At 54.3% G+C, this 16,630-nt stretch overlaps 1 protein-coding gene across 2 annotated transcripts in view; it reads right to left on the bottom strand.

Annotated features, from left to right (window-relative positions):
• Positions 1 to 16,630, bottom strand: part of TTC39A (tetratricopeptide repeat domain 39A) — a 47,969-nt gene that overhangs the window by 15,065 nt on the left and 16,274 nt on the right. For both annotated transcript variants that reach the window (XM_031969139.1, XM_003767153.3), the window contains exons 2-6: positions 13,801 to 13,905; positions 5,475 to 5,606; positions 1,208 to 1,284; positions 696 to 763; positions 340 to 404 (exon numbers count right to left, since the gene is read on the bottom strand). In XM_031969139.1, the coding sequence (XP_031824999.1) occupies positions 340 to 404; positions 696 to 763; positions 1,208 to 1,284; positions 5,475 to 5,606; positions 13,801 to 13,905 (447 nt within the window). The remainder of the gene's footprint in view (positions 1 to 339; positions 405 to 695; positions 764 to 1,207; positions 1,285 to 5,474; positions 5,607 to 13,800; positions 13,906 to 16,630) is intronic.

Raw genomic sequence — 16,630 nt, 5'->3', positions numbered from 1 at the left:
TAATGGGGGGCCACAAGGTTCGAGTGTCTGGGGGGGCATTAACCTCGTTCCATTTGGGTGGGGCACAGGAGTCAGGGGAAATTGTACAAGGGCCCCCAAATGAGAGGTGGTGAGTCCCCCGTCCCCAAAGATCTATAAGCAGAAGTTTGGAGAAACAATGGGAGGGCAGGGTCTGACCCTCCTTCCCCTGGGAACCCATCCCCACAGCGCCAGCCTGGAGCAGGCACCCAGAACGACCCCCTTCCCCTCTGTGGCCTCAGTTTTCTCCCTGACAAAATGGGCCTCCCTGAGGCCTTGAGGACGGCCTGAGAGAGGCCTTGGGGGTCACCGTCCACTCACTTGTAGGTCTGGTAGCTGTTCCGCACCCTGATGCCCCCTTTGATGAAGCTCACCATGTTCTCGTCCTGTGGGGGGAGAGACCATTGGCCCTGGTTGGGAGCTACCCAGGAGGAACCGGGCCGGGCTCTGGGGTTACCTGGCCTCAGCCAAGGGACCTTGCTGCCAGCCAGGCCCCAGAGAGGTCAGGGACCCGCCAGGGATCCCACGGGACTGAGATTTGACCTGGGGCCTCTGACTCCACCCCCGCCCCCTGTGCGGCGCTGGCGATGGGTGCCCAGCCAGGGGAGCTCAGCCATCACCTGTGGGCCCAGGGACGAGGGTGGGGAGGGCCTGGCCCCCGGGGCAAGGAAGCCCACCTGCAGGAAGGTCAGCGCCGCTCGCTGCAGGAGGCACTCGGCGTAGCAGACCTCAGCGTGGATCTCTTCTGGGGGACAGAAAAGGCACAGGCCGGTGAGTGGGTCTGGGCACCCCCACAAGGCATCTGGTCCCATGCTACCCCCCAGACCCCCCATCTGCGGCTCTGCCGGAGCCCAAGAGCTCTCCCGGGGGGGGGGGGCGGGGGCTCTGTGATGTCCGCCTCCCATGGACTCAGGTCCTGGTGCCAGACGAGACCTCGGGACCCAACCTCCTGCAGGGGATCCGGGCCCTGCCCCAGCTTAGAGCCACCCCCAACAGCAGCATCAGCCACGGGTGTTCCTGGGCACTGACACGCAGGGGCTTTGGGACGGCTCTGGGGGGGTGAGGTGGCAGTCAGAGGCTGGAATTCCTCAGTGCCAGCAATAGGGGGCACCTGACTAGGGCCTAGAACAGCAGCTCCCTCAGTCCTGGCCTCATGCAGGGCAGAAGGGCCCAATGGAGGCCGCCTCACCTTCGGTGAACTGGTCCAGGGTGGGCCGGTGCATGAGGTTGCTGAAGGAACCGGCTACAGATAATTTCTTTCGGTGCCTATGGGAAGAGAAGAGGGATCACAGATGTCAGGTGGCTCCCCTCTGGGCCTCAGTTTCCCCATCTGTACAAGGGGAAGGCGGCCCACTTCTGGCACACACAAGGAGCAGAGAGTCCCTTTCCGGGAATGGCTTCAAGCCCAGGAGGATTATCTGCCTCCAGAGCTCCCGGGAATGCCTGGGGCCTGGTCCGTCCTGAGCCTCCAGCGCACCTGGACCCAGGAGGGCTTGCGCTCTCCAAGCCCCTGGGCTGCAGCCGGCGAGCCGCGAGGTCCCAGAAAGTTGGAACAAATTGTTTTTTTGGTCAGTTTTTGTGTCTGATTTCATGCATTACAGACCATCACTGTGAGGCTGGATCCCAGGCCCCCAAGGGGTCCAGGACACCCCAGATCTAGAACATGGGGCCAATTCTAATAAGATGAAATGTAAAGTCTTACGCATGGAGTTCAATAGCTGCAAGTCTGGGATGATTGGGCAACAAGCCTTTCTGAAGAGGATCAGGGAGCTCAACAGGAGTCAGGAAAATGATGATGTGGCCAATAAAGTGGATGCAGAAAGAGAAAGATGGCGTCTGCTACGAGGGAGGAGTTGGTTTCTCTGCCCACAGACAGAACGGACACTGATAAATCAGGGAGTGTCCAGAGAAGAGCAACCAAGGAGGGGGAACTCAAGGGGGCCTGAGTCCATGCATCTTGTAGTAATAATAATAATAATAATAATAGCTAGAATTTACATAGACTTTAAAGTCTGCAAAGAGTTTTATGATCTCATTTGTTCCTCACAACAATCCCGAGGACTAGGAGTTATTATAACCTCTATTTTATAGAAACTGTAAACTGAGGCAGACAGCAGTGATGTGACTTGCCAAAGATCACACACATTTTACCTGGGTCAGGCAGAACTTGAACCCAGGTTTTCTCGGCCTGAAGCCAGTCCTTTACTCATCACTAGCTAGGGAGCACATTGGGCAAACCAACAGGCCTGAAGCCAAGAGGTCCTGCCTTCAAATCCCACTTCAGCCACTTTACTAGCTCTGACCCTGAACAAGTTACTCAGTTTGCCTCAGTTTCTGCATCTGCAAATGGGAATGCTCTCTCCCAGGGTTGTCATGAGGATCACATGAGATTATACTTGTAAGGAGCTTAGCCCGGCCTGGCACACGGTGATGGTTGTTGTTGTTACTCCATTGTCTGAAATAAATCCGTGTCACTTCTGAGGAGGATTATTCCCTAAGCCTCAGTTTCCTGGGCTGTCACAGGGGTGCACCGGGACCAACTTGGAAGCCGATTGCGACAGTTCAGCGCAGCTTTACAACGCAGATGCCCACGAGGCCTCAGGTCGGGGTCTGGCTGTTTCATTGATTTTCTAGACTTAACACAGTGTTAACAATACAGGTTAAACTTCAGTTTGCCCTGCTTTTTCAGACATCTGGTTGTTAAATATTTACTGGCACAGCCCTGTCTATAAACACCTCCTTCGCAGGAGTGTGAGGAAGGACCTCTGCAGACCTGGGAGGGAGCCATCGGGGCAACCCCAGTTCTTCCTTCCTGGGCTGGCCGGGGCCCGTCACTCCCGGTCTGGCTCCAGGAGGGCGCTCATGATGGGAACGACACCAGGCCTGGTTTCCTGGTGACCAGGAAGCCTTTCCGTGAGTTGCATCAGCAAACAGCCCGGCCCTGGTGTGGGGGAAGGAGGAGGAGGCTGTTGACCTGCTTGCCAGGCAACCACTGATCCTTCCCAGGGGCCTCAGGACCTGGGGGTGGTTTCCTGGGCTGGAGCTCACTGCGGGAGGGCTGGGAGAGGCTGCACAATGAGCTGCAGCTTTTGCTGAAGCTAATCGGGTCCCCACTAGGCCCTGAGCAGGAACGTGGGGTCATCCTACCTCATCCCCTCATTTTACAGAAGAAGAACTCGAGGCCCAGGGGAGCGGAGCAGGAATGTGACCCCAAAGCCAGCACCTCCATGAGCCAGGGCTGCCCCCCCCCCCAGCTCCTCCCAAAGGCCAGGCCCGAGGAGGGGCCTGAGGCATCATCCGGCCCAGCATGCAACAATGTCTGGCACAGAGCAGGCACTCAATAAATGCTTTCTGACTGACTGATCATCTTCCTTCATGCTAGAATCCCCTTACAGCCGTCAGTCAACAAGCACTTATTAAGCACTTGCTATTTTCCAGACATTGTGCAAGTGGAGTAGCATGTGCCCCCTGAGGCCTCCAGCAGAGGCTGGCACCTCTGGCCATGCTCCAAGCTGAGACAGCTCCCAATGGGTTGAATTCCCTAGATTCCAACTGAAATTCACAGGACTTCCTGGCCTAGTGAGTCCTAGTCCTAGTGAGTCCTAAGAAGTCCTAGCGAGGTGCCCAAACATAGTCCTGCCTCCTCAAGTCTTCTCTCCCCAAGGTTAAAGGTCCCCCAGTTCCTTCAGCAAAGCCCCCAAAGGTGTAGTCTCTGAACACCTCCCCATTTTGGTCTCCGTCTTCCAAGCATAGGAAGGAAAGAATACTGGATAAAGGTCAGAAAACAGGGTTCAGGTCCTAGCATTTACTAGCTGTGTCACCTTCACTGGTCACTTCCTTCTCCTCTCTCCAGGCCTTGGTTTCCCCCAGGGATTGGATGAGATGACCGGTGTCCCCCAAACTGGACAGTGGGTGAGGTAGAATGTAGTGGGGTCCTTCCCTGTGTGAATGTGCTCTGCCAACCCATGCTTGCAACCCTCTGCAAGGCTGTGGCCTTTCCCAAAGGAGCTGCTGCCTGGCCACGTCTTCCTCTCTGGAAGAGACTCTGACCTCAAGAGAAAGACTTCCCATTCTTTTCAGACTGGTCCCACCACCGGCGCCTGCGACATCTCTTCAGAGAGCATTAGACACCCCTCCGAGGTGTGGCGTGGGCCCGTGTGATAAGCCATGGCCCTTAGTTTGCCCCCTTATGATGAGGAAGGCATCCAAATCCATCGGAGGCTATGTTCCTTTCAGTATTTCACTCTCTACTCTCATGATTTGGTTCCAGAAACCCGGATCCTTGAGCTCTCCCTTCAACCATTTGGCTTTCTGGCTTCAGGGCCTTTGCCCAGGCGAGAATACATGGAATGCCCCCCCCCCCCTTCTATCTCTGTCCAACTCTTCCTTCAAGCCCCAGCTCAAGCCCAGCTTCCTCTCAGGAGCCTTCCCTGATTCACCCTGGTCCAGATGAATGGTATCGTCCCCTCTTCAAACGTTCTTAGAGCATGTTGTGATTCCACCCTGCCCCGTGCTCATGAGCTCTGTCCATCTCTCCCCGGAGACAGAAAGCTCCTTGAGGATGGGATCTATGCTTCTTCCTCTTAGTTTCCCCAGTACTGAGTACAGGGCTCTGTATGCAGTAGGCACTCGATAAATGTTGGCTGCATTGAGTCCAGCTGACTCATAAGACGCCTTGGATCGGGTTTTCCATATGCATTTTTCCCTTGCTAGGAGCTAATCTTGCATACGTTTCAGAAGCTCAAACATCAGGAGAGAAAGGCAGAACATTGGGAAAACAGGGCAGAGCAGAACTGAGCAGGGCAGTCAGACAGTTACCCTGGGGCACAAGGAACATTCCCACTTCTTCCGGGGCACAGAAACAACTGCACGTAATGGCTTCCTGTTAAAATAACTGATTATGATTGGCCGTTAGGGATGGCGGGCTTCTGCCCCTCTACCGTCCCTTTGGTCTGAGGCCTTCCCGGCTCCCCTGCCAGGAGGGCCAGGAGCCCAAGTTTCTCTCAGAAAGCTGACTTGTGGGTATGTTTGCTGCCGCCTGTGTTTCAGCTCTGGCAACATCTACATAGACACCCCCCAGCCACAGCTATAAGGGAAACGGGGATTCCGGGCGCCTTAGGGAGCCGGCTCTAGCTCAAGGACTGGCAAGGAGAACAAAGCAGGGCTCGGAGTTTCTGGGTGCAGGCTGGGAACCAGTGCCTTAAATTACTAGTGGTGGGATTTCAGTCATGGTGATAGTCTGGGGTGAGAATAAAGTGGGTTTTTATTTACTCTGAAATCACAGCCCAGGGGGCACCTACTTTGCCCTGTGGAGGGTCAGTCTCGTGGGAAGCATGGAATGCTAGAATGGGAGGGGGTGCCTGCCTGGACCCTTTCCACTCCCCTGCCACAAGAAATCCCTCCTCCAGCAGCGAGCCCTGCCTACTGCCCCCCACCCCCAGACTCCCCGCCCGTACTTCTGGCACAGGATCTGGGCTTCCTTCATCATGTTACAGGCGTTCAGGATGTCCTGGGGGTCAAAGGTCATCATGGCTTGCATTTCTAAGATGGTGGCGTAGGTCAGGGAGTGGTACATGCTCTCTTTGGTTCTGTGGGGAAAGAAGGAAGGTGGAAACAGTGAGAAGAGAGAAGCCATATGGCCTCTGGGGGCCGGAAAGGCATGGCTCTGACCTCTGGCTTCCCAGAAGCATCCAGTGGGGGGGGGCGAGCTCAGGACCCCACTTCCAACAATAAGAATCCCCATCCACAAAGTTCTGGGAGGTTTGTACAGCGCTTCACATACATCATCTTGCTGCCTCCTCAAAAGCACAGTGATTATCCCCATTCTGCAGATGAAAAAACTGAGGCTCTCTGGTCAAAGTCTGAGGGAGGCTCTGAATCCAGGTCTGCCTGAGCCCAAGCCTGGCTTAGAGTCTGGACACGCAAGCATCACTAGCCAAGGCATTCACGCAGCCGGAATATAAACTCGTTGAAGGCTGCCCACCTGTCTTTGGACCCTCAGCACCCACTACAACACCTGGAACACAATAAACTATCAGGTGCACATTTATTAAGCGCCTACTATGTGCCAGGCACCATATGAGACACTAGGGACATGAGGTGTCTAATGAGTGCCTACAATGGCGTGCTGTTGGTAGGAGGTGCTTAATAACTGCTCAGCAATTTGAGCACAGCAGGAGCGAGCACCAGGGCTGGCCATAAGGGCCTCACAGGGATGCCTCGAACCCCTGGCTCTCTTTCAACAGGACCGTCTCCCCCCATCCTCCACCACAGTCCACCAACTTAAATGGGACCCCAGCAGGAAACTGAGGCCCGGAGTGGGAAGTGGTCTGTCTCAGGCCTCTGACAGGACTTGACTTGTGACCCCTGGGGGAGGGCCTACCCGAAGGCCTCCCTGGCTCTGTGCTTGTCGCCCAGCTCAGACCCCCACAAGGTGAGAGGTGGGACAGCGGTCACCCTGACGGGGGCCCAGCTTGCTGGAAGGCCCACCCCGCCCCATGTGTACAGAGCAAACAGAAGCCGGCTTGTTCGGCTCCAGCCTCGGTGCCTCACCTGCCTTATCCCAAGGGACCGCACCCCCGTCCCCCAATGCCACCTCCAACAATGACTGGCTGCCAATCCAGCCCCACGAGCCCAGTCCCTTTACAGCCCAGCTATAAATGCTCACAGATGCCAGATGTGCTGACGAAGACGCTGGTGGCATCTCTTTTCAGAGGCTGGAAGCAAAACCCTTTCCCAGCAGCCCTTGCCCGGCCTCACCACAAGCCCTCCATTGAGCTGCTCCTTGCATTATTACCCAACTTCTGACACCTGGGGAAACTGAGGCTCGGCTGGGATAAGTCCAGTCCTTCCCCAAGTGGAGGTGGGCACTACCCCAGGGCTGCCTGAGAAGCATCCCTTGTTCCCTCTCACCTTCCCTGGACACTCCTGGGGGCACCAGACTGGCCCCCCCCCTGGAGTGGATAGAGCTGTGGGGCCACATTAAGCCCAGATTGGGGAACCTGTCCTCTGCCCGGCCTGGGCCAGACCAGCAGCTATGGCCTGGGAGACAGAGGCCCTGAAGGTCAGACTAAGCCGTGAGCTCTGGCTGTGCCCCAGACCTGTCGTGAGTCTTCAAAACAATTGCTTCCTCTCAGGCCTCAGTTTCTCTATATGGGAAATGGCACAATAATTGGGTGAAGATGATGACCAAGCCTCAAATATACAGAGGATGGGCAAGCCCGCTGAAAGGAGGCCCCCGGCCCAGGACCCCCTGGGGCCACAACAGAATTGGAAGGAAAGTGACAGACACTGTCCCCCCTCCCCCCCCTACTCTCTAGGTCCCAGTCTGTCTATGGGGAAGGGAGATGCCCTCACAAACAGGAGGAACCACCAGCAGAGGAAACAACCAGCGTCCCCAGAGGGTCTGCAGGTGGGCCAAGGGCTGGATGGAGCATCCGTCCGCAATACGTGGTCCGTCACTCAGGGAGAGAGCCCGCTGGGCAACCTTGGACGGATGGGCCCATGGGGGCCACAGGGGCGAGGAAGGGGACAGGGCTCAGAGCGGTGAAGGGGTGGGGGTCCAGGCCCAGCTGGTCTTCTGTTTCTTTCCCACTGAGGAAGAAGAGAGCAAGCTCTTCCTTCTATGACTCCGCTCTTAGCCTAAAAGGATGGGGCCGAACATTGGCCAACAAAGCAAAAAGCAAACAAGCTCGTTCAGACCAAGACACTTTGTGTGTGTGTCGTTCTCCCTGAGTAAACAGTCCTGGGTGGAAAAACCAGTCCTTCCCCTTGGAGGAAGTGGCTGCCAGCCTTGTGTGGGGCAAGGTTTGTAGGAGGGTGCCAGCCAACCCCTGGCACCTGCCCGAGAGGCTGGAAAGGGCCCAGAGCTTGGAGCGGGAGGGCTGGGCTGCTCTCTCTGAGAATATAGTCCCTGGGAGTGTGCCCAAGAGTTGCTGCTTCTGGGCCTCATTTCCCCATCCATAAAATGGGGATGTCCATGCCTCCCTCACTACAAGGCAGTGAGGAAAGAACTTTGGGAATCTTCAGGGCAGGGGAGGGGGTGACCAGCAGCTCTGGCCCCACCCCACCCAAGGCAAACACTGGACCAAGTTCCTTCTGTCTGACACCTCCCTCTTTTCCCATCTTTCTTAGCAGCCCCACCAAGGCTGTTAGAAGGTCTATCCCTGCCCTTTCCCTCTCCAGCTCTCTGACCCAGGAGTCCGGGACGAGAGGTCTGCCCCTTAAAGACAGAGAAGGCTCCTTCTGGACATTCCCAACCTTGGGCTGAGGCCTAGGCCAACAAGAGACCCCAGAGGGTCCAAGAGCAGACTGGGCCCAAGATCCAGAGCTAGATCACCTAGTGTTGCTGTCTTATTTTACAGAGAGGGAAATTGAGGCCCAGGGAGATGAAGGGACTCGGAGTCATAGCCAGAAGGCCTTTGGGTGACTCCTGAATTTGCAGGCGAGGAAATTGAGGTCCCAAGAGGTTGACCCTCTTTCCTAGGGTCCCACCGTTAGTAAGGAGGAAGCCTGATCCTGAAACCTCCCACAGAGCTGGCTTTTCCACTCCCTTTGTCCCCTCTCCTGCAGCCCCCACCGGGAAGCTCCCCGGCTCTCCCACGACCTCACCATGCCCTCCTGTTAGGAATCGCACCGAGGGTCTGTGTAGGCAGATCCCAGGATCTGGGCCTAGGTGGGACCCCAGAGGCCTCAAATGAGGGCAGCTCTGGAACCAGGTGGGAGTGAAGTCAGGAACAAAGTACAGCCGGGATTACAGCACACTTTAAAACCAAGTCAATGTGGGAGTCAATGCCCCTCTAGCCCCAAGCCCTCCTTCTGTGGATGAGCCCCCCGAGGCCCAGCAGGGCCGTCCCTTGCTCCCTGGGCCTCTCAAGAGATGCTGGCCTTTCCCAGCTCCCTTCTGCGCCAGCTGCACCAATGGAGAAAACTGGGGCTCCCCTTTAACTCCACTAGACCATGGCTGCAGCGGGGCGGCCCACCCCTTCTGAGCCCTCCCATTCATCACCCTGGGTCCCTCCTCAAAGCTCCCAGGGTCTCCTGCACAGGACCCTTTGTGAAAACAGCCTTTTCTCCTATTTCACTGCCAAACTCACTGACTCCCTCTTCTCCCCTCCTCAACTCTTGGCCTTGGCTCCCAGGCTGAGGGGACCCTTCTCCAGGCCAGGGTGAGCCTTCCACATCCCCAGGGGTCCTGATTCTTCCCATCTTCTGCAGCAGGTCGTCTCTACCATCCTACCCGCTCATTTGCCCTCGGTTTCTCACTGTCTACGGCTGCTTCCTCCTGCCTACAAACACAACCGCGTCTCCTCATCCTCAAAACACCTTCTCTTTGTCCCTCCCCAGTCCTTCAGCGCACTCCCCCCTTTGGGGCCAATCTTGAGAAGCTTGTCTGGAAGCTCCTGTCCCCGCTACTGTCTGCTTCCTGCCGCCTATTCCACAATGAGTCTCTCTCCAAAAGTACCAGGGCTCTCTTGGCCACCAGATCCAATGGCCTTGTCCCTGTCTCCATACTTGGCCTCTGCAGCCTCTGACACTGTCCATCACCTTCTTCTCTGGACACTCTCTCCCTGGGTCTTCAGGACCTGTCTCTCTGTCTGTTTCCTCCTGCTCCACTCCCTGGTTAATTCTTCCACCTCTCTGACAAATCCTCAGTCTCTCTCTTTTTTGGGGGGGAGGGGGGGTGATTCTCAATCAGGTCAGGCCTACTAAACTGTGGGCGTTTCCCACTAATGCGTTGTTGGTGGAATTGTGAACTGATTCAGCCATTCTGAAGAACAATCTGGAACTATGCCCAAAAGGCTGTCAAACTGTGCATACCCTTTGACCTAGCAGTGTCTCTACTGGGCTTATATCCCAAAGAGATCATTAAAAAAGGGAAAAAGACCTATGTGTGCAAAAATGCCCTTTGTATAGTGGCAAGAACCTGGAAACTGAGTGGATGCCCATCAGCTGGGGAATGAGTGAGTAAATTGTGGTATATGAATGCTACGGAATATTATTGTTCTGTAAGAAATGATCGGCAGGATGGTTTCAGGGAGTCCTGGAGAGACTGACAGGAACTGATGCTGAGGGAAGTGAGCAGAACCAGATCATCATTATTATACAGGAACAGCAAGATTATGTGATGAGGCTCTTTTCTCCAAGACAATTCCATTAGACTTGGAATGGAAAACTCCATTCACAACTAGAGAAAACTATGGAGACTGAATGTGGAGCAAAGATGACTATTTTCACCTTTTTGGGGTTGTTTGCTTTATCTTTCTCCAGAGTTCTGTTTGTTCTGATTTTTCGTTCTGATTTTTCTTTCCCAAGGTGACTAATATGGAAATACGCTTGACAGGATTATGCACGTATAACCTATATCAGATTGCTTGCTCAGGGAAGAGGGAAGTATAGGAGAGAGAACTCAAAATCTTATGAAAATGAATGTTGAAATGAGGTGATTCAGGCCGATTCCAATAATTCTGTGATGAGGAAGGCCATCTGCATCCAGAAAGACTGAATGTGGATCACAACAGAGTATTTTCATCTTTTTTGTAGTTGTTTATTTGCTTTTTTTTTCTTTCTCATTTTTTTTCTTTTTGATCTGATTTTTTTGGTGCAGCATGATCAATGTGGAAATATGTTTAGAAGAACTGCACATGTTTAACCTATATTGGATGACTTGCTTCTGGGAAAGACAGTGGAGGGAGGAAGAAAAAACTTGGAACACCAGGTTTTGCAAGGATGAATGTTGCACACTATTTTTGCATATATTTTGAATATATGCAGTATTATTATTATTATTATTAAAAATGAATGTTGAAAGCTAGCTTTACATGTAACTGGAAAAATAAAATACTATTGAAAAGTAAATAAAAATAACCTGTGGGTGTCCCCTAATGCTCCAACATTGGGCTTTCTTCTCACTCTAGATTATTTCACTTGTCAATCTCATGGATTTAATTATCATCCCTATGCAGATGATTCTCGAGCTTACCTCTCCAGCCCACACCCCTCGTCTGACCCCCAGACTTGCGTCTCGCAATGAGTGTAGGATATTCTGACCTGGATATTAGGTAAACATTTTCAGCTCAGCACCTTCAGCCTTATCAGGAGGCAGCCAGGCAGTGCCTCAGATACAGGCCCGGAGTCGGCAAGATCTGAAATCTGACCTCATGTGTGGTCCTGGGCATGTGACTTAATTTCTATTTACCTCCCTCTTGTTTGACTTTGGTGATGAGGGTCTGCGACTCAGACCCTCTGATTCGGTCCCTGTTATGAGATGGTAGAGGAGAAAGCCCTTTCTTAGGAAGTTTAAAAGAAATGAGAGGGCAGCATCATCCTAAATTACACGATAATGATGATAATGATAAAAATAATAATAGGAGGAATAATAGAAATGAATGTAGCATTGAGAGAAATTCTTCTTCTTCTCTCATGTTAATAGCCAATTAAGTATGATGCTAGCTAGGTTTACTGCATTTTAATTGGTTTTGTTTACTATTTCCTGACTTCACGTTATCTGGTTCCAAAAGCAGGGAAAGCTGCCCCCATTTGAGGCTTCTAGACTAAGAAATGGGCCCCATATCCACAGTCACCTTTGAACCTCTCTAGGGACTTTTGCACCAGAGTCAGGGGGACAGTGACTTGTCCAGGTGCCTTCTATCTCCTATGAGACTGACGGTCCTTTGGGACCTGAGATTAGGGTCAAAATCCAAATTGGTCTCCCCAACAGGGCCCAGCGTGGGACCTTGCCTATGGTGGGTATTCACTAAATAACCCCCTCCAACCTTATTTCATAGGACTTCCCTTCCCTTTGAGTCCTTGTGTCCCCAACACTGGACTCTCCCATCTTCTCCATCTCTGCTCTAGCCTTTGCCGAGGTCCTGTCCCAGCCCCCTTACCCCTGCTTTCAATCCCAGCATCTCCTCCAGGAAGCCCTCCCTCTGCATGTGCTGCTGCTACTTGGGGCCCTGGCACACTTTCCCTCGATCCCTGGCTCTGCCATTAGAAGCGGGGAGACCGGGTTCCATTCTCTGGGTCCCAGCAGCTCTTTGGTAAAGCCAGCAGGGTGGACTCTCCAGGGTCTCCCCCACTTCTGCAGCGGCTTTTCTCTGGGGGGCAAGGATGCCTCCTCTTCCCTTTCCCTAAACCTCTGGCCTCCAGACTAGGATGGGGTGTCAGGGCCCAGGATGGGGAGCGTGGGGGCAATACCCTCCTCCCCAGAGTTGTGGGGCCGGCACAGTGAGATGATGGGCAAAGGTGATGTCCCCTCGCCCTGTGCCATCTAAGGATCAGCCTTCCAGAGTCCCAGGCCAGGCTGTCAGGGCAGAAGCAAGCCCAGGGCCCTGAGACCAGCCTGGAGAACAACCCTCAGGCCACCATAAGCTCAAAGCTTCTGAGCTGCCTTGTGGCCCAGCATTTACCTGACCAAGCATTCTGCCATAACCCTCCTGACAAGCCGCCTTCCAGCCTCTGCTTGGAGCTGGGGGGGAGGGGAAAAGGGAAGGGAAAGGGAGGGAGGAGAGAGAGGGGGGAGAGTAGGGGGAGGGAGAGAGGAGGAGGGCTCCTCAAGGCCCCAGGTAACCTATTCCCTCTGGGAAAAACTCATTGCTAGAGTGGCTCCTTCCAGCTTAAATCCATCTTTGGCACCTTCCTGTCACAGCATCCAGGTCTGCTTCCTAAGACCAACAGAAAAGGCTCACCCCTCCCCCAACCAGAATCAGTCAGACCCTAGGAGACAATTATCACCTTCTCTTCCAGCTGAACGCCCCCCCCCCCCAACCTTCAGCTGGTTCTCCAATGGCACTGACCCCACCACAGGGCCCTGACCTTAGAGTTGGGAGAAGAGGGTTTGAACCCCAGCTAGTACGCCAACCCGCCATCTGCAGGCCCTTTCACCTCAGCTGACCTCTTTCTACATCTCTAAAATGGGTGCAATAATTCCCCCTGTCTTCTTGACAGGGTCATGTGAAGAAAAGCTTCCACGCAAACACTCCAGCAACAGAGGCTGCTCTCATCCCTTACCTGGAGCCCCCTCCTCCTCCCAGAAGCCTTCTCCAATGTGACCCTGGTACCGGGGCCAGCCTCGCCAAGGCCCGAGAGGCCCGAGAGGCTCGGCTTCAGATCAGCTTCCAGGGAGGAGGAGTCTGCCAGAGACCTGCTCCATGTCACCTGCAGTGGCTGAGATCAGCACGGGTGGGCGTGGCGCCTCAAGGAGGGGAGCCACCATGCTGCTATCATAGTAGCAATCCCAAATGCCCCTAGTGCTCGCTCTTCTTCCCTCTTTGTGGGTCTGTCTCTGTCTCTCTCTCTCTGTGTATCTGTCTCTCTCCCTCCCTCCCCCCCCCCCCCCTTCCTTTAAGGCTCGGCCTCGGTGCTGCCTCCTTCCTGAAGACTCCCCTGATCCTCCAAGTCCGTAGGGCTCTAGAATCCTTTTGGTCTACAAGTATCTCCCCCCACCCCCAGCCCCTAGACGGGCAGGTCCAGAGGGGCTGCAATCAGTATCAGAGAGCTAGGACCACAGAGCCAGAGGAGTGTCTGGAGTGTCCTCCCCCAGAAGACCAGAAGCTCCTTGCAGCAGAATCTAGTCTGGACTTAATAAGTCACGTCATCTCATTTGATCCTCACAACCACCCTGGGAAGGAGGAGCTTTCACCCCCCACTTTACAGATGAGGAAGCTGAGGCTCAAAGCAGCTAGGGACGCTGAGAAACAAATCCCCCTAACCCCCCACTGCCCCCCTCCGCCCTCCCCCCTCCCCGAGCCCCCACAAACTTGTCAGGGAATTGGCTCCTACTTGGGCTGCAGGTAGGTGAGGGCCTCGGAGAACTGGTTGGTGAGAAAGAGGTCGAGGGCGGCCATGCATTCGTCCAAAGCCACGTTCAGGTTGGACATGGAGGGTCTGTACCAAAGAGACACCAAGTTTTAAAATGGAAGGGACCTCGGCACCTGACAGATGCAGCCCGCCTCTCACACACCCCCACCCCGGATCCCTGGGCCATGGAAGGGAGACCTCCCGGGACAGGAGGCTCCCTCCCTCCCCAGCGGCTCATTCTACCCTAGCTCTCCCTGGGGGTCGGTTCAAGGGTGCCTTGGGACTCAAACCCGCGCACTTTCAGGGCCTGAGACCCAGAGCGTGATCTCCTCCCATGAAGCCCTCCCGGCACCGGCGGGCACCTGCTTGCTGGCATTCACACCCTTTCTATAAATGTAAAGGCTCCCAATGGAAGGGAAACTCCGGGGGCGGGGAATGTGCCTCTTGTGCCTACCACAGCCCTTGGCCCATCACGGCCGTTAATAACGGTGAGCTGACAGGGTTAGAACGTGCCAAAAAAGGTGTCCTGGTGCTGGAGAAAGCCTGCCCCTGCCCCTTCACCCTTGTGGGCCTCAGCTGCTGGGCCAGTCGGATTCTGGGGTCCCCAGATGTGGGGCCTATTTTTTTTATTATAGCTTTGTATTGACAGAACATATGCATGGGTAATTTTTCAACAATGACCCTTGCAAAATCTTCTGTTCCAACTTTTCCCTTCCTTCCCCCAACCCCCTCCGCTAACTGGTAGGTAGTTCAATACATGGTAAACATGTTAAAGTATGTGTTAAATACAATATATGTACACATATTTATACAGTTGTCTCGTTGCACAAGAAAAATCGGATCTAGAAAGAAGGTAAAAATAACCTGGGAAGAAAAACAAAAAGCAAGCAAACACTAACAGAAAGAGTGCAAATGCTATGTTGTGGGCCATACTCATTTCCCAGCATCTGGGGTCTATTTGTGCTGTAGCCCACGGGGCAGCAGGAGGGGGCCCAGCCCCACACAGGGCCCGCCAGGGCCCCCAGGACTGACTGGAAAACAAACCAGGGAGCTAGCACCGGGGCACCCCTGAGGCAGGAAGACTTGGAGTTGGGTGCTCTGACCCCTGCCAGACCCTTCTCCAGGAGGGCCTGATCTGCCCCAGCAAAGCCCTGACCTGGCGGGCCTCGGGCCTGCCAGGGCCCCCCAGACTGTCTAGGAAGGCTTCCACTCTGACCCCACCCCCACCCCACCCCGCTCCTCCCCTCCCAGACCACTCCCCTGCTGGAGTCCTTCGAGGGCTTCACAGCATCCTCCCCAAAACCTTCCAGGAGGGGCAGAATCCATTCCCTGCCTCCTGGGGCCACCTGTGGGAAGGGTTCTCTCCCTGACCACCCTGAGGGGGGGAGGGGTCCCCAGCTCCCAGGGAAGGGCAGACAAGTTGGCCCTCCAGGTCAGGGGCATTCCCAGAGAAAATCCCCTGCATCAAGAAGGCCTGCTGCCATCAGCTTCTGGCTCCTGCTGGAGGTGGGGCTGGTCCTCCACCAAGGGGGAGGCAGGAGGCAGACCCCCAGCTCGGCTTCTCCCTGGGTCTGGGGTCTTGGGCAAATCCCTTCTCTGGGCCCCACCTGATGGTCTCTGAGCTGCCTTCTAGCCCTCGCACTAAGCAAGACTCTATTAAGGTGAAACTTAATGGGCACAAATGTAAAGACCTGCCTGGGGTCCAAAAACTGAGCAGCCCCAGTTTGGGGAGCCAGGGCCAGACAAGACTTCCTGTAGGAGAACCTGGAGGGCTTGGTGGCCCTCAAGCTGTGAGTCAGTGGTATGTGACCTTAGCCTATAGCAAAGAGGCCAACTTCACCACAAGGAAGGTCCCGGCCCATTGAGGATGGAAGGGGGAAGTTACAGAGGGGAAGCTTCCTAACAGTCTGGGGCCGCTCTGGAGGTGGTGAGCTCCCTGCCAACGGAGGGCTACAAGGACCATTTCCTGGACAAACTATAGCAGGACCATCAGGCCGGGCCGAGATGCCTCCCATCTCTCGGACCGTGGCTCCCGTGAACACAGGACATCCGTACGGGAAGGCCCTGAATCTGGGCTCCATAAACTTGTTTTAGTTTTAAGACTATTTTAAGGTTTTGCAGTTTTCAGTGCTGAAAAGTTACCCGGGCATATATCTTGTAAATAAAAAGCTATAATAAAAAAATATTTTGAGAATCATATTTCACCATCATTAATTTCCTTCGTAATTTATTTTAAGCATCAAACCCATTATTCTGAGAAGGGATGCACTGGCAGGAGGAGGAGAAGGAGAAGGAAGGAGGAAAAGGAGAAGGAAGGAGGAAGAGGAGGAAGGAAAGGAGGAGGAGGGAGGAAGAAGAGAAGAAGAAAGAAGAAAAGGAGGAGGAAGAAAAGAAAGAGGAAGGAGGAAGAGGAGGAAGGAAAAAGAGAAGGAGGGAGGAAAGGAGGAGGAGGGAGGAAGAAGGAAGAAGAAAAGGAGGAGGAAGAAAAGAAAGAGGAAGGAGGAAGAGGAGGAAGGAAAAAGAGAAGGAGGGAGGAAAGGAGGAGGAGGGAGGAAGAAGGAAGAAGAAAAGGAGGAGGAAGAAGAGAAAGAGGAAGGAGGAAGAGGAGGAAGGAAAGGAGGAGAAGGGAGGAAGAAGAGAAGAAGAAAAGGAGGAGGAAGAAAAGAAAGAGGAAGGAGGAAGAGGAGGAAGGAAAAAGAGGAGGAAGGAAAGGAGGAGGAGGGAGGAAGAAGAGAAGAAGAAAGAAGAAAAGGAGGAGGAAGAAAAGAGGAAGGAGGAAGAGGAGGAAGGAAAAAGAGAAGGAGGGAGGAAA

This window comes from Sarcophilus harrisii, chromosome 4, assembly GCF_902635505.1.
Source record: "Sarcophilus harrisii chromosome 4, mSarHar1.11, whole genome shotgun sequence".
Lineage (NCBI taxonomy): Eukaryota > Metazoa > Chordata > Mammalia > Dasyuromorphia > Dasyuridae > Sarcophilus > Sarcophilus harrisii.
The sequence above is the reverse complement of the archived record's forward strand: the minus strand, read 5'-3'. Positions and strand labels throughout refer to the sequence as shown.